Source organism: Vanessa atalanta, chromosome 18, assembly GCF_905147765.1.
Source record: "Vanessa atalanta chromosome 18, ilVanAtal1.2, whole genome shotgun sequence".
Classification (NCBI taxonomy): Eukaryota; Metazoa; Arthropoda; class Insecta; order Lepidoptera; family Nymphalidae; genus Vanessa; species Vanessa atalanta.
Window position 1 is genome coordinate 2,089,785 of NC_061888.1, and position 18,574 is coordinate 2,108,358.

The window sequence follows — 18,574 nt, forward strand, 5'->3', positions numbered from 1 at the left end:
TGCGTCGTTCCAAACTAGGTGTATAATTTTAGGAAATAATGCAAATAAAAAGAACAACGATACTAAACTAATCAATGTTAGTACTTAATATGAGCAGTATATTTAACCATTTCATTCCAATTAAAAATAACCAAAGATTATATTGATGACGAATTCGGCCGAGATGATTTATAAACCATAGAACCTTATTCAATGTTTTAAAATAGGTTGAATAAAATGCTAGAGCGAACAGGTTTACGTAACATACAGTCTAAGAGGAGACAGTCATTGTGACTGCAGAGGAAATTTGATACACCGCCTCTCCATCCAGCAAGAGGTTCCGTTAAAACGAAGTATTGGAAATAATAATTGAATTTCATTTCTTTGACTTATTGGCCAGTTTTGTTAGTGAACGTTCGGAAATCATTTTCGTAGGAAATCGAGCATGAATTTTTCACCGAACGTAATTGTTAGTAATAAGGTCTTTTTGTTAATAATTTTAAGAGTATTACGTCTAATGTGTGTGTGAATATGTTTCATACGTGATGAGTAGTTCATGAATACGAATTCAATCAACGAATGTAAAGTACGATAACTTATTTTTTAATTGCACAGAAAACTTATTTTATTGGTGCAAATTTAATCGAAACATTGACGAAGAAATTGAAAGGATTTAAGCCGTGTTTAAATACCTATGCAAGATGAAGAAACTTGCTGAAAATCTGGATTTTCCAAAAAGAGTTCATAAATCATAAAGAGTCCCAGAATTGGTATAAAACCCAGCAACAAAACTAACAGTTCAAATAGACAACTGAATCATTAAAATGAACTACTATTTATTCACATTAAAAAACCAGTATTTACTCAGAACGAGAGGATAATAATTTTTCCGCAGTGTTTTTAAGTAATCAAATTATTTCAACACATTGTTAACGAGCGATACTGGTAGGGTGACCTTATTTTAAGTAAGGAATAATTCGGATAATTAAAAATAATAATGGGTAGTTTTAATCACCATAAGGAGACTCTCAATTTGTCTGATAACATATATTTATTATTTTATGTTTATTCGTGAGTAAGGTTTTTTGTGTACTGGTATTGGTGATTGGGTTTAGGGTTTGGGTTCAACTCCAGAAGAGGTTCATGTCAGTTTCATTTGATTTGAACATTAGTAAGTTTTTATTTGAAGCATATATACATATGTTCTGACAATTTTTTAAGTCGGATTTTAAATACAATTATAATTGTGATGTTTTACTTAACAAGATACAAGATATACAACAATATACAAGATCCTACAGATACACAATTTGTGATTTAGAATCGAATTAATCTTATCAAAAATTATAGCAACGCTGTGTAAATATGTATAAACAGCAATATATAAAAATTATTATTATCGGGTGAGTGAGTCAGTGTATGTGGATAGCTTAAGAGTTGGTATTGCAATGACGATGGTTAATATTTGTTGTAGTGCTGATGTTCAAATGAAGGAAAACATCGTGAGGAAACCTGCATGTGTCTAATTTCAACGAAATTCTGCCACATGTGATTCCGCCAACCCGTATTGTAGCAGCGTGGTGGAATATGTTCCACACCTTCTCCTCAAAGGGAGAGGAGGCCTTTAGCCCAGCAGTGGGAAATTCACAGGCTGCTAATGCTAATGCTAAAAATATAATTATGATGTTATAATTAACAAAGTTTGAGAATAATTAAATTAAATTATGTTATATAAAATCATACATAACTGAACGAGAAGAGAGAGCTGAAGGTCGCCTGACATAGCTTTCTCCTTACGTGACAATTTTCACCAGCTCACACAACTGTAATCCACGTAAAACGAAAAAATATAAAATGAATTATAAAACCATAGTCACCCTAGCCATTGGGTACGTTGTGTTTGTAATTTAAAAATAACACATCGTTATGAAGTGGCTTTAACACCAGTAATTCTGTGGTTATTTGTTAAATGTATATTGAATTTTATATTTTTTATTACGACTTTTTATACATGTGTCCATTATTAATTTTGATTAATAATTAAGAGACATCTTACATCGGGATTTTAAGACACGATATATATATAGCCCATAGACATTGGTTGGTTGGTTGGTTGGCTTCGCCAATTCTCCACCAACCTTGGGAACTAAGATGTTATATCCCTTGTAGATAAACAGGCTCACTCTTCCTTCAAACCGGAACACAACAATACCAAGTATTGCTGCTTTTCGGCAGAATATCCGATGAGTGGGTGGTACCTACCCAGACGTGTTCGCACAAAGCCAAACTACCAAGTAAATAGTATTTTTACTGTGAAGGCAGATGACATAAATTAACGGAAACTAATTCCTAACCAAGATTGTCAAAATAAGTTTGTTAAGAGAACGATTAAGTGCAGATAAATTAAGATGAACATGAATGGAAGAACAATCATCATCATGAAAAGAACATCAAAATTGTTTTCCAGATATTTTTCCTTAGATTTAGTGCTTTTCTAGTGATACTAGGTATATCAAATGTATGCAGAAGATTAATATTAGTTTTTTTTTTTATTACAGAGCTTTGGTATCAATATTCTTAAGTTTTTTAAATTAGAATTTTATGTATTTAAACAAATTTAAATCTTACAATTAATATTAAACCGATGGTTGAGCGACAGGATCTACCTGTCTTAGGCACCAGTCTCCACAGATATAATAAAACTTGCTCTCGTAGTCCATGGAGAAAATAATATAAATTTATTGATTCATTCGTTCTTAAGCCATTCATGTTCTTAAAAGAGATCATTAACAGATATCAATAAAATGTATGTCTCGCAAATAAAAGTATTAGAATGAAAAATTACAATAGTGTTGTACGTAACACAATATCGCGGTTGTCGATAGCATCATTAAAAAAGGGAAACGAGCTATCGACTATACTGGGAATAAACAATATAGCCGACGTGCGTGATTTACGCCGTTCGGATATTGTTGAAATTCACGTCGATAGCGCTTTTGTTTCACCGTCTGCCTCCTTATCGCCATATAGGGATGTACCGCTCTGCATTGGTCATATTCAGGTATATATTTCAAGTTGAATTGAAGGTATTTTATATGAAAAGGAGTGAAAAATATATTGTTATTCTATTTTTTTATAGAGGTTGTTATAGTAATCTTGCTATTGGAAGTAAAAAACAGAGATATAGTCGTTTTTTTTTTAATTTCATTTGTTCATATTCATTTTCATTATAAAATTCATTTGTTTTGAATTTCAAGTCATCCTTTTATTATTGAAAGGAATCAATTGCTTGATTACTTAAGAAAATAAGCTTTTCATAGCACATTCGTAACTCAATTAAAAATATGTAAATTATTTTCAAGACTATATTAATATATCTAATGGTAAAATGGTTTTACTGTACCTTTCAATATCAATACAACATTACAATGAAAATACCTTGCTTTTTGTGTAGCAATCAATGTGTTAAGTGGCCTTTGCTTAAGATATTTGGGCTGTTACTTTTTAAAAGTACATTAAAACCAATAAAATAAATCTCAAATAAATTTTATGTCCTGTAAAGTAAAAAACGTATAATTTTTTTAAATAACATAAATTTACAATAATATCGATATGCCAAATATACTCCAATGTTAAATGTACATCACTAAGAGAAAATCAAAATGGCGATATTCGTGGTATTGTAAAGGGCGATATTAAACGCATTCTACAATGTCGTAAAGGTATATTTATTAGTTTTAGCTCAATAATCTCTTTTTAATCTGGGAGGTTCCGTATAAAAGGGATACAAGGTGTACTTACACAGGTAATAGGCTATTAATGTCGGATTTTATACAGCCATATTTTATAGCTTATTTTTACAAAGCAATTATTTTGGTTAATAAAAGATAATATCGTTATTTCAAACGTAATTCGCCGTCCAAATGTCGAACTGTCATCTTGTATGTTGTAATGTATAAAAGTATCTACTGTAACAGTTAATAAGAATCTGGACATACTTAATCTAGATAGATTGTCCCAAATGTATGTTAACTTTATATTGATAGTTGGTAACCAAAAAGACGTAAGCGTCAAAAAATATTTTTCATTTTTAGTTCTAATTCAATTGTTTTCCTTTAATTGTCTTCTAAGTGTTCGTATCACGAAAACAAATGGCCTGTTTAAGTATTGTTACGATGATAAGCAATTAAATCTGTTTAAATTTACACCTTTATTTTTGCTTTACTGAGATATCTTGTAATGATCTATTTTTATATAAATTGCTTGTTTATTTTATATTGAACTGCGATCTCAACTTGAAGTTTGTAGTGTATATTTCTTATCAGAATTATCATCATTACATAGTATAAAACAAAGTCGCTTACCGCTGTCTGTGTGTCCCTATGTATGCTTAGATCTTTAAAACTACACAACGGACTGTGATGCAGTTTTTTTAATAGATAGGTTGATTCAAGAGGAAGGTTTATATGTATAATACATGTATGTACAATATGGTAATGAAACATTGATAATTTTAGAGGTTTCTAAAATTATTTCTATTAACCTACGAGATAGATCAAAATAATGTACTAGAGTATTGTACACCATAAAAAGATCTTCAAAAAAGTTCGTGATGGTATTTGTCGATTTCTTAGGGATAACCCACAATACCCATTTTTATCCTTTACTTTTTACGAGACTTATTTTCAAAGCGATTTCAAGCAATAAAGCATTGATTCTCATCCAATTAAGTACCTTAAATACATTGTGCATTTAATATAGATCAATATGGCCTTTTACAGCATGTAATTTAAATTAATATTTTCGAGGATATTACAGACTTAAACGCAGGAAAATTCAGGGTTTGTATTGTCTAATGTCTGAAAAACTATGAACGTTGTAAGACATTCTGTAGTATATTTAGTATCAGCATTGCACCCGTGCGAAGCCAGGGCGGGTCGCTAGTCCGTTATATTTTTATTGAACTTATTATTGATCACAATTTAAGCAAAGAAACCTTAAAATTTTCCTAGGTTTGAATTACCAATTATCAGTTAAGATCCACGTGATTGAGCCACTGATCTATCTCGTTTCTCGAAGAAGGAATGAGCCAGTGCCAGTATTAATATCTTATATATCATTGTTGACTGCAAATAAAGATAATTTACATTTCAACTGCAAATATTTATAATCTGTACAATATTTTATAAAACATTCGATATTACTTAAATACTGGCAACACACGCTATACCATTAAAAAAAAATCTATTCGCAAGTTAGGCAAAACACAATTAAAAAAAAAAATTGGCAAATAACAAATTGTAATGCATTGAAGTCATAAATAAGAACAATTTTTCAAAATATCATCTTTATTTATAAGGAGATTGTGGTATAACAAATACCTTAACATCAGATGCCAGGCAATCATCATTTCGCTAACTGGGTATTTTTACAAAATTCCATCCTTAATTTAACTCGCTAAACCTATTTATTACATAAATGATTCGTTTTTTCCTCTTTGAATTTCCCGCCATCTTAGCTGAAGAGGCGGTAATGACGTAAGACGACGTCGTAAAATGTAGCCGCGGTTCTTCTTAAGGGCTTTATCACACCTGGGTATTTACTATCGTTTCTCGATGGTGAATATTTTTATTATGGATGACTTTCTGCATCATTATTGTTTAGAGAAATCTCAGTCAATTGGCACGATTGTAATCTATTAATAAAGAAAATAAAACGTTTGTAAGTATAGAAATAAAACTAGTTTTTTTTTTTTTTTTTTTAACGGATTTAATCGCGTATATTAATTATTTTATTTTAACATCCCGACGTTTCGAGCACTTTGCAGTGTTCGTGGTCACTGCAAAGTCACTAAAAAAAAACTAGTTTTATTTCAATGTATAATAATCGCGAAAATCTAAGACAACATTAAGTATAGAAATATAAATGAATAAATATTCGTTTCTGTCGTAATTTAATTGTGTTTGTTGCATGCTTATATTATCTAATTGTAGTAATTTCACTGCCGGGGTTAAAATGTTATTGTAACCGTCAGTTTTCTGTACATCCGATTCACAGCAATTTATTTTTTGGATGCACGTAATGTGATTGTACTCGTAAAATAAAAGGCAATTGTAATTTATTTTTAATACCAAAGTTAACTACAAAATTTGTCTGAATAAGTATTAATAATGAATTAACTATAAATTTTTACTAATAATAAAACGCATATGCAAACATGCGATCGTAAACTTTTCTGTAGGTCTATTTAAGAACCTAAAATTTTATAGTAAATTGTTTTGATGTTTCTTCCAAGGCTTAGCCAGCGTTAGCTATAGAAGCTTACGAAAACAGTTTTTGGATAAAATGATATTGTTCCGCCATTTTGCACAAAATATTTATAAATTATATACGTAAATCCTACTCCTTTAAATTGCTCTTACTATTGATGGAAATCGCATCAAAAAAGATGAGTAGTCTAGGAGAATTTGGCGAAAATACAGGCAGGGGCAGTATGGTATTTTGTTTTATACTTATAGATATGTTTTACAGCCTCGATATTCTCGAAGAGACACCACATCTTAACCATATGAATTATATATGACTTAATTATAAAGTAAAGTCTAGACACACGTTAGCGTGTCAGCCAAGTACAAGTAACAGAACTGGCGAGCAGCACCGTGTGTATAGCTAACTAGCCAAGACAAGCTACAATATGTTATCCTAAATTATGAAGAAATGATATTTTATGTAGTTATAAATAAATTTCAGGAAGGACCATTGTACTTGGCACACTTGGTTGAAGTCAACAACCAAAGTATATATCCATAATATTGGACTTGGCTCTCATTTTTACATTTATGTTTTTGTTGGGATTTCATATAACTTATAAAAATCAACGAACTAAGTAAACGAATTTATCGTATATTTAATTACCCCACATTGTTCTTGAAATTACAAAATATACCATTTAATTAAACCACACTAACAATTTCGGTATTCAATAAATCTATGAAACTAAAGTGCATAAATCCTTTATTATTAAAATATTTGATTTATTTAATACTAAAACCATAGAGGTGGTTACTGATAAAATTAATGAGCTGACATGTAAAATTAATATACAAATTTAACACCATATATTTCAGTAACAAATAAATATGTTGACGTAAACCGTTTTGATTAAATTAACATAATTGACGTATTTAATATTTCTATCAACATTTTATAATTGGTCACAGATAATTAATTTGGACTCTTAGCAGCAGAAGTATTATTTTTTATGCGATTCGTTGCTGAAGGTCGTGCTTGTCTTGAAGTGCCTTTAATGATAGGTCGACTTTTTTTTGTGATAGGTGGCAAACGAGCAGGAGGCTCACCCGATGGAAAGTGACTACCACCGCTCATGGATATCTGCAACACCGGGGGGTTTGCAGGTGCGTTGCCGGCCTTTAAGGAAGGAGTACGCTCTTTTCTTGAAGGTTCCCAAGTCGTATTAATTCGGAAAAATCGCCGGTGAAAGCTGTTTCCATAGAGTGGTTGTGCAAAGCTGAAAATGTCTTAAAAATTGCGCTGTTGTGGATTTTCGAATATCTAAGACTAATTCCCTTCACACTATACTTTCCTCAGATTGTCTCAGAACAGTATGATTATAAAACTATTACAGTAGAAATAATTGTGCAAATATAATAACTTTGCACTTTTTTTACAATTATAAAACCTTAAGTAAATTTATAGGAGAGTTAAGTTATCAATTAAAGATTCATTAGCATTAGTTTTTTTTGAAGATTACTCGCAATTCCCCATTATAAGAAATTACTAATATTCCTATTTAAGTTACTACTTAATGGTAGGTCTTTGTGCATGCTTGTCTGGGTAGGTACCACCTACTTATCGGATATTTACAGTTTGAAGGGTGAGTGAGCTAGTATAACTACAGGCACAAGGGACATCTTAGTTCCCAAGGTTGGTGGCGCATTTGCGATGTCAGGACTGGTTAATATTTATTACAGAGCCGTTTTCTATAGGCGATGTTGACCACTTATCATCAGGTGGCCCGTTTGCTCGTCCGCCAACCTATAGCATAAAAAATGTGTTAGGAGTAGGGACGACAATTAGCCAGGATGTCAGGATCGATCCTGCGACTTTTTACGTGGCAAGGCCTTTAAGCCATTGCGCTATTAACACTTCAATAAAATAAGACTGCCTCGTTGGTCTAGTGGCGAGATATATCTATACAAATAAATGAGATACATTTTTTTTTTTGTTAAAAAACTTCTCACCCCATATACATAAAACTTATTTTAACCAGAAGATGCAACGCGATTTGGGAAAGTTTTTAAATATGTAATATTATTTTGTTTAGTTTCGCTTCGCAGTATCATCCGCTTTAAATTGAGACTGTTACGTGACAAGCGTTATTTTTTTGTTACATTTTTAAACATTACTAAGGGTAAAGAAACAGACATAAAAATTATAATGAACGCATTCAATTTTCACGAATACAACTGAAAACTCTTAAGGATCAGCGTGTTATGAACTATAAACATTTATGTACGGAATTAGTATTATTTGCGTGTATTAAAATTTTTAGCCAGAATTTAAGAAACTTTATGAAAAGATTTTTGTTGCTATTCTATTTCAGTTTTATAAACGCTTTAACTATTAAAATTCTTATTATAAAGAGACGATATGTTTTTATAGCGTTTTCTGTAGCGTTGTTATATTTTAGCCTTTTATCTTGGATTAAACAGCCTGTAAATATCCCACTGCTTGGGTAAGGCCTCCTCTCCCCTTTTGAGGAGAAGGTATGGAGCATATTCCACCACGTTGCTCCAATGCGGGTTGGTGGAATATACATGTGGCAGAATTTCTTTGAAATTAGACACATGCAGGTTGCCTCACGATGTTTTCCTTCACCGCTTAGCACGAGATGAATTATAAACACAACTTAAGCACATGAAAATTCAGTGGTTCCTGCCTGGGCTTGAACCCGAAATCATCGGTTAAGATGCACGCGTTCTAACCACTGGGCCATCTCGGCTCATTTTAAAATTTTTGTTGCTTATGGTAACACTTTATTTTACTTAATAATGGTATCAATGGATAATATTGGGAACCTTGAAGAGCAGTGCGTACACATTTCTCAAAGGCCAGCAACGTACCTGTATGCTTTTTTGCAGATATCCATGGGCGGTCGTGGTCACCTTCCATCAGATGATCCTCCTGCCCGCTATATAATACAAAAAAAAAGAAAAAAATCCTTAGAGGATGCTGATGATTGGCTGGCGTTTGTATCATCTTTTGAACTGTCTCTTTGGTGTAGTGACTAGTTTATAAGTTTACTGATCCTAGGTTTAAATTCCAGGTCAGATAAAAAAGGCATTATGTTTTTCGTCAAGAAACTGTCTGCAGCAACTTGGAGTCCGAAAGTTGGCATGGTTTATACACCAATACCTTATAATTTACGTAAAACGATTGAACCTTTCGCCTGAAGTCTTCATAAAAAAAAACTTCAGACGTCAAAGTCAAAAATGTACCTATGTAGAATCGGCGAAAGAGACTCAGCAGTATTTTAAAATTATTGTTTTCATACAACAATTCAAAAAATAACAATTGTGTTATTTGAAATAGCCTGGAGGCGATCATCTCATTTCACAATCAACTAAGAAGTCATTAGTTTTGTAATATCCTTTGGCATACATGACATGACAACTTGAACATGACTTTGCCGTGCCATCGGATTATGAGAGTGAGGTATATATTGTGCACACTTGCACAATATACCCGCCATAATAATGGCCGCCATGGCTGGAATCACACAGGAGAACATCATAATCACACGACGATAATTATAACGTAAATGATGATTAAAAATTTATTTTGAAAAATCTGCTTGAATAAAGTTTATTCCAACTTTAGTGACAATAATTTATGCTCAATAATATCAAGCTTATAAATCCTGTTATTACTCTTGAATACATTGTTTGACTTTAATGTATGAAATTAATATGTAAATATCGAAAATTTACGTACACGTTTAAGTAATTATTATTAAGTAATCGACGAAATATCGCCTCAACTTCAAACAGCTAACATTCATTCATAACAACTCCCAATTCACCAATAAATTAAAATTTCCAAAAACCCTTCCTTGTTCTGAAATTAAGAAAAATGGTTCTGTTCTGACTGATGAGCGCTGATTGGTCGTCTATTACGTCATCAGCTGTTATCGAACAATAACAATTAAGATTAAAGTATATCGTACAATGAAACTCGATAATTATAACTATTGTTAATGATATATTATGTAACAGAATGCCACTTGACAATTTGAGTATGAAATTGTTAGGAATAATGTACTTTATAACATTCCATTGACCCAGTTAATTAGTGGCATATCATGCATGCATATTGATAATTAATTTGCAACTCTTATTATAAGTATATAGAGCTTAAAATGCAATTACCTTTAACGATAATGTCCGTATTCAAGCGATTGTAAAATACGTTACAGAACAAGAAGGATGATGGAAGAAGCACATTTTTGGTATACTTAAGGATAGTTTAAATTTAACTAGATACGGTCAGCGGTTTCGCAGGTTCCGATTAAATGTCATCTATGTTGCTTCAGACTATAGCTATATTTTTGCTAAATTTCATTCAGATCGATTCAGCATCTCTATTCTGAAGTAATAAACGACCATCGATACAAACATTCGTGATAAATTAAAAAAAAATAGGATAATTTTTAACTCTAATTATTACAATGAGGTTTTTTATATCTAAGTTAATTTTGTGATTATTTTTAGTCGGTCTGTTCGTGTATGTTTCTAGATATATTTTTGCATATTTTGAATGTAATTTTTTTTTCTCATGGAAATCAATCTCAATTTAAGAGCTTAAATAAATATTTTTTTAATTACATTAAGAAAATTCTTGGATATAAAAAAAAATATATTTAAATGTTGACTCTGGTAAACTATAATGATTTGGAGAAAAAAATATTAGAAAAGAAAAATTACTTACTTTAAAGTCCTTATCTATTTTGACTTTAACCATGTTTTAAAAATGGAATAGGTGACATATGATTATGGAATAAACGTGCCAGAGCTGGATTTAGTGTAGGGCCAGTGCTCAGGACTCGGTGCTAGTGCCCAGGGTGGAATTCTCAGAGGCGGCAATATTAGGATGAGATAAAAAGCACTTCCTGCTATCGAAAACGCTTTTTCTTCTTTCCAAACTCAAATTTCAAAAATATATTATATATTTTCTATCAAGAAGGAGCAATTTTATTTATGATAATGTGCTAAATTTCGATATTGGGCGACATTTTTTTCTGTGCCAGTTTGTGCAGGGATAGGTAAATCGAACTCAGCACTGCGTCATGCTATGTAGTAGCACGAGATGATTTTATTGAGTGGCACAGAATATTGTTTTAAGAAAAATGCAGCTTAGGAAGAAGGTATTGTTTTACGCTGTTATTTAGTACACGATTTAACCAAAGCTGTGAGGCGCCTGCGGTTGTTTTAAATAAGATCTGTCTTTATATGATGTTTCGTCTGGTATTTATTATTTCGTAACATTATTTATCAAATATTTAGCAAAGATTAGCGTAAAATGACTTGATTAGTACGAAAGTATGCGTTATCTATGAAGATTATAAATATCAAATGATAATTAAACAGGAGTATTTTAGGTGAACAGTTTCACTAGTTCACGTTAATTATTCGTATTGAAGCAACCAAAATACTGACTGCTTTTTTTACGCCGAGTTTTTTAAATATCATAAGCCTATTCCAGACTTCTCTATTCTGTGAATTATTTCGAGCAAATGATTCGCTTCTGATAGACCTGTAATGAAGTCTGTAATAAAGCCGAAATAAAATAGGGTAATTTGAGCGAAAAGTTATTAAATTAGCATAAAAAGGACAATTTAATAACGATATCAAAGATTAATGATAAGTTAATTTATGAGAGAAATATTGGAATTTTTATTGTCTTTCATTACATAATTAAATATTTCATTAGTGGTGAAAGAATCACGTTATCATGTTCATTACATCATTTATTATGAATGAACTTATGAAAGTTATACAAAATAATATATGTATGAATATATTGCTTTGTGTTACTTCATAATTTAACTAGATTTTCTTTCACCGGTTCTTCTCAATTCTCTTTGACAATCAATGCGCGAATTTCTTTAATATTGAATAAATACATCGACTCTGATTTTACCACCAGATGTGTCATAAACTCATTTGCCTTGTAAGATAATAATTAAGAAAAAAACCCACACCGGATGTCTTCCTATCGAAAATTATTTACTATGCCAATTTCAAAAACACTTTAAATCTTTATCATAAGAGAACCAATTATTTACACATTTAATTACAGAAATAAGAGAGAATATCTCAAATCCTGTGCTGTGCATATATTTGGACAAACTTTACCATTAGTGCCGGATGTAAGTCTGCCGTTCTTAATTCAATAACGATAATATCATAATTAAAATACACCAATGACACAGCATGAGACGTGAAAATAGACGGTATAATCTAAGTTAGATTTTATTAATGCCAAATTTTTGGGACGATAAGATAAATAATTCTTAAGATACAAATAAATTAATGATAAATAAAATTAAAATTAATATTTGGTATACTTAAACATTATTTCAATCGTATATTGTCCAAAAAAAACAAACAATTTTAAAAAAGCTTTTATAGACACATAATAACGTCTTACATCTCGTAACCTATCTTTATCTTACAAAGATTAACGTGGTAAAAAATATTTTGATAATATAGATAAGATAAATAAATGATTAATTTAAAAATTCATCGTGTTCATTGTTGTAATAACAATCGCGTGTGATACTAATGAAAAGGTTTAGTGAACACTCTGTAAAATGAAACTAAAAATAATTGTTTTAACAATATTAATAATAGCCGTAAATGCTAAAAAGATAAGCTATGAAGGGTATAGCCTTTACAAAGTAACTCCTGAGACAGAAAATGATCTGATACTTTTGAAAGACCTTCAAAAGAAGGGAGTGGGGGAATTTTGGGAAGATTCGTTTTATAGAAATTATGAAATGAGAATAATGGTGCCGAAAGAAAATAAAATTTTATTTAATTCGATGCTCGAGAAATCTGGCATGGTCGCTGAAGAGACCATAAAAGATATACAGAGGTATGTGTACATTTGTTTTAACTTTGTATGTATTTTTTTGAATTAAATCATTTTAATAAAAAAAAAACACAAACAATGTACATGATTTTTTAACTAATTGTCAACCGTGACTTCGCTCACGTTTTAGAGGTATGTCGTCAGGTGTTAGGTATAAAAAAGTCTTTTCTAGACCTAACACCTGACTCTTTCTTTGGATTTGAAGCTTGGTTCATAGCAAATTTCATCAAATTCGGTCAAACAGACAGACAGACTTAGTATTAAATAAATAGGCAAAGACAAAATAGTTCAGTGTCCTATTTGTTTATAAGCTTCATATAAATAAACGGATTGCTTTTAAACAGGGAAAAAAATCATTCTTATTCTCATAACCTTTTATATTTTAGAGCGATCGACGATCAATTAAAGCCGACACAGCGGAGTGCACAGGAAAGTCATTCATTTCTTTCAATGAACTGGAACCAATATTACACTCTTGAAGAAATTTATAATTGGCTCGATGAAGTGCAAAAAAACTACCCGACTATTGTCAAATCGGTTACCATGGGCACCTCTTTCGAAAACAGACCAATAAAAGGTATCATCATCGATTATGGACAAACGAGGAATGATACATTGATTGGCATGTTACAAGGAACACTTCATGCCAGAGAATGGATAACAACTGCAACAATAACATGGATAATCAAGGAGTTTTTGACAAGCACTAATCGTGACGTAAGAGCTCTGGCTGAGAATTTCCAATGGCATTTATTCCCAGTGGTCAATCCTGACGGATACGTCTATACTTTTACAACGGTAACTATAACTCAACTACTTATAGGGCTTTTTTTTCGAATCGATGGTTATGATTTCAGCAGCCTATTTATGAATGTTCATACTATGCTCCCATTTTTTTTTTATATTTTCTCAAATGAGGTGTGGTTACCCTAGTGTACCACGTGCTATGGTGATGACATAATCAAATTAAATCCAAGACACAAATAAGGTGATTACTGATGATTTATCATCTGGAGACACCTTCGTATCTAAAATTTAAAAAAAAAATCTTATTTGTTTGTGTTTTTGTGGTCGCGCTTAAAAATATGGGGTTGTATCTTTTATGTTTTATGGTTTATCTCTTAGAACAGAATGTGGAGAAAGAACAGAAGCACTCAAAATTTTACTTCCTGCCTCACCACTGGTGTGGCTGATGATATGAGTAATGGAGTTGATTTGAATAGAAATTTTGACTATTCTTGGATGAATAAGTAATTTTTATGATTATAACTAGTGACCACCCGCGAAATTTCGCGTTTATTCAAAAGATTTTTTAGGAATTTCGAAACCTATGACAGGTTTGTTTTTTTATTTCATTTCTTTGTAAACTGAAAGCCACTTGTCTACATTTGGCGCCAATATTGTAAAATCTTTTTTAAATTATTTTTTTAATATCAAATAGTATACATTAGTTTAGTTAGAATGGAAGTTTGTCGATAGCAATTTACTTTAATTATGTTTACGTTTTTCATTATTTTTCTCATACAACCGTAGTAGCACCGCTCTCTAACCGGTCAGTAACCTTTTTCCGCTCTCTAAAATTAATTATCTGTTAAATCGTAACAATTTAGTAAATTGCAATCAAAAATCCTCTTTATTTCTATTAATATATAAGATGTAACTTTTGAATAACATTAATAATTTATAAAACCCTTCGCTTCGCTTCGCATGGTCGCAATTTATTAATAAAGAAAATTATTATCTTAATATGAAATTGTAGAATTGGATCTTTAGTTCAGAAAATTACCCCCTACGTACAACAAAATTAATTTAACACCTCTATAATATCTCTATAGATGTTTGGAAGACTCAATTGTTGCATGGCCGAAGAAAAAGTAGATTCAAATTTTAAAGAAGATACAAATGTATGAATTTCAATTTCAGTTGATCTATTTTATGATTATTTTTTTAAAGATCTTAAGTCATAGTTATACAAGTTTGAACACTAATATTATGTTTGTTCTAGCATTGGGTTCTTCTGATAATCCATGCACCCAAGTGTACGCTGGACCTGGTGCGTCTTCTGAGCCGGAAACGAGAGCTATATCAAATTATATCCTGGGTCTGAATAGGGAAGGGCGTTTCATTTATTTCATTGACTTCCATTCCTACACTCAGCTCATTTGTATACCATATAGTGATGTCAGTGGAAACGACGTTTTGTCGGCAGAAAATTATGCTGATATGGTTTGTTAATATTTTACATTAGCAGCCCGTAAATGTCCCACTGCTGGGATAAAGGCCTCCTCTCCCTTTGAGGAGAAGGTTTGGAGCATATTCCACCACGCTGCTCCAATGCGGGTTGGCGGAATACACATGTGGCAGAATTTCGTTGAAATTAGACACATGCAGGTTTCCTCACGATGTTTTCCTTCACCGCCGAGCACGAGATGAATTATAAACACAAATTAAGCACATGAAAATTCAGTGGTGCCTGCCTGGGTTTGAACCCGAAATCATCAGTTAAGATGCACGCGTTCTAACCACTGGGCCATCTCGGCTAATATTTTACATTTGCTTTTAATTTATTTTGATACATTCTTACAATCACTGTGTGTAAATGAAGTGATATTTAATTTATACCCCTGTACGAGACAGCTTGATATTTTTGACAGATGTAATTTTTTCTGATTGACATAACTTTGCAATGGCGAACATATTATTTTCTTAATTTAATGATTTTAAAAATTGTAAAAATATTTAAAAAAATACATATAATACAAAAGTTCCTAAAGATTAAAGAGTTATCCGAAAATTTTAAGACTTTTTCTGTTATATATTATTGCTTCAAAGTAAAATTTTCATAGAAACACTGAAAATAATAGACGCTTGTACAATGTAACCTCGGTCAGATGGTAGGGACGTGAATAACAGGCAGTAATTGCTACAAATATCGATTACAAAAATCCTTATTACAGATCATTTTTAAGTTGTTACGAACATTATTGTTACGAACGGAGTCCTTTTGGTTAATGGCTCTTTGGCTAGTGGTTGGTGTCTCTTTAGATGGTATAACTTCTTTTAGAAAAATAAGCTTAAAAAAAAATTGAACTGTAATTTGATTCGCATTCCATCGTTCCATCGACTGTTATATATGTTATATTTTCTGTTTCTCATCACTAGCCCGTCTGTCAAAATTATCAAGCTGACTTGAACAGGATATAGCTATCGAATATACGCATTCACTTAAGTATAATAATGATCCAATCACGTGATTTTATTTTATAAACAAAATTTTGCAAAACGAATTAATGTTCTCGATTTAGTAATAAAAATAATTTATTTTCATAAGAATTATTAAAATTATAATCTTAACGATTATATGAAGATTACATATATTATAGTTACCGTATAAATCTTGACCGCGTGGAGTGGTGGCAAGAATTAGCATTCTTATGCATTAGTCATGGCAAAATCTGCAAGTAATCCATTGGGCAAAATATGTAAAAAAAATATCTTTTATTTTAGTTTGAAATAGCTGCAAGAGGTGCCGAGAAAATTAGAGACAGATTTGCAACAAGGTATAGAGTTGGAGTGGCGAGTGATATTCTGTGTAAGTTATTTTTATCACTATGATACTATGTAATATATGATATTTCGGTCATAGGAATTCATTGTTATTATTTTTTATGTTTAAAATTTCCAAAACAATTGATATCTTCCTATCAAGTTCTAAGCATAAACTTAAAGAATTAATAATTATTGTTCTTGCATGCAATCCTTTGGTTCATTAGCATTATTTTTTAGCATTAGCAGCCTGTAAATTTTCCCACTGCTGGGCTAAAGGCCTCCTCTCCCTTTGAGGAGAAGGTTTGGAGCATATTCCACCACGCTACCCCAATGCGGGTTGGCGGAATACACATGTGGCAGAATTTCGTTGAAATTAGACACATGCAGGTTTCCTCACGATGTTTTTCTTCACCGCCGAGCACGAGATGAATTATAAAGACAAATTAAGCACATGAAAATTCAGTGGTGCCTGCCTGGGTTTGAACCCGATATCATCGGTTAAGATGCACGCGTTCTAACCACTGGGCCATCTCGTTTCTCCATCCATCCTTTGGTTCAAGTCGTTGAATCTTTCTCGAAGTCACTAGCATAAAGATATAGTAAGATAAATTCTTTTCAGATCCTATGAGCGGCACTAATTTTGACTGGGCGAAATACGCAGCGAGAATACCAATATCTTATCTTATCGAACTGAGAGACTTAGGGGAGTATGGCTTCCTGTTACCCCCTGAACAGATTATACCAAACAATAAAGAAATTATGGACGCATTAGTGGAAATGGACAAGACCACTAGACTTTTGGGTTATTATTCAGGGTCACAATCTATAATTTGTTCGTTTAGTATAATTTTGATTGGGCTCATAGTAGCTCTTATTAATTAAGCTAATTCTACACAAATTTAATAGAAGTTTCTTTCATTTTTATGGACGTATTAATATTAAGTTTTATGTTGTTTAATAAAGGTAATTGTTGTCTTATGTTAACATTTTTATTTATTTCTTTTGTATATTTATGTGTGTGTAAATATTAGCTCTCTTGTAAGACGATAAATATATTTACAATAAGTCCTTCCTTCTAATTTCGAGTCAAGATGAAATAGAAATGTGATCGCGCTATTATTTCATGTTCCAGTGTTTCAGCCGCATAGAAGTATTGAATTAAAATTGCATAGTAAAGCTATAAGCTTCGGTAGGCTAAAGTAATACTCAATACATTTTCCACGTTGGATAAAAGCCCAATCTTCTGTTAAGGAGCTTATTCTATCACGTTCGTCGACTGCGGTTTGGTAGAATTACATGTATTAAAAAATATCTTTTACCGTATACGTTGCCTGACATTTTTTTTCTTCTTTGTTGCTAGGATGAATTATAAATGAAGATTTGTAAATAAAAAAAAAATAAATGAAATGTGTGTGTGTTTTCAATATAAGAGCCTCGATATTCAGATATCTGAATTATAAATTTTTGATATTTTTGACTTTTCACCATCAATAAGTTGAAATTATTTTAACCCATTGTTTTAGTTGGATTGGGTGCTGTCACACCCATATCTTGATTATGCTAGTACATTTCATAATTAACATCTATCGTGTATTATACCTTGTATTATTTATTTCTCATCTAATATAGATATCAAGAGCTATAATGATCCTTCTAATTCATAATTTGGATTCATTGTCACGCAATGAAATGTTAGCGATAACATTGTAGATATACTAAATTGATAAAAGGTCTTAACAGTTAATAAGGTTTGTTATCATATTAATTAGGGAACTTTGAAAAAGTTGATAAGGATGGTTATCATTTAATTATTTTAATACAAATGAATAGAATAAAAATATATCGTCAGTAAATATAACTGTGATTAATGGCA

General features: G+C 31.5%; 1 protein-coding gene across 1 annotated transcript; it reads left to right on the forward strand.

The window, feature by feature from the left end:
• The first annotated feature begins 12,871 nt into the window (after nt 1–12,871).
• Nucleotides 12,872–17,620, forward strand: LOC125071100 (zinc carboxypeptidase-like). Its single transcript, XM_047681192.1, has 6 exons — nt 12,872–13,155; nt 13,539–13,950; nt 14,278–14,398; nt 15,158–15,378; nt 16,660–16,744; nt 17,321–17,620. Exons 1-6 carry the CDS (start codon nt 12,872–12,874, stop codon nt 17,581–17,583), a joined length of 1,386 nt encoding a protein of 461 aa, XP_047537148.1. The 3' UTR covers nt 17,584–17,620.
• The last annotated feature ends 954 nt before the right edge of the window (nt 17,621–18,574 follow it).

Bases quoted from the DNA above. Each gene is read 5' to 3' on its own strand.
- LOC125071100 (XM_047681192.1), top strand. From the start codon at position 12,872: ATGAAACTAAAAATAATTGTTTTAACAATATTAATAATAGCCGTAAAT. The intron at 13,156-13,538 runs GTATGTGTACAT...TTTATATTTTAG, and splicing joins ACCATAAAAGATATACAGAG to AGCGATCGACGATCAATTAA. The intron at 13,951-14,277 runs GTAACTATAACT...TTTATCTCTTAG, and splicing joins ACGTCTATACTTTTACAACG to AACAGAATGTGGAGAAAGAA.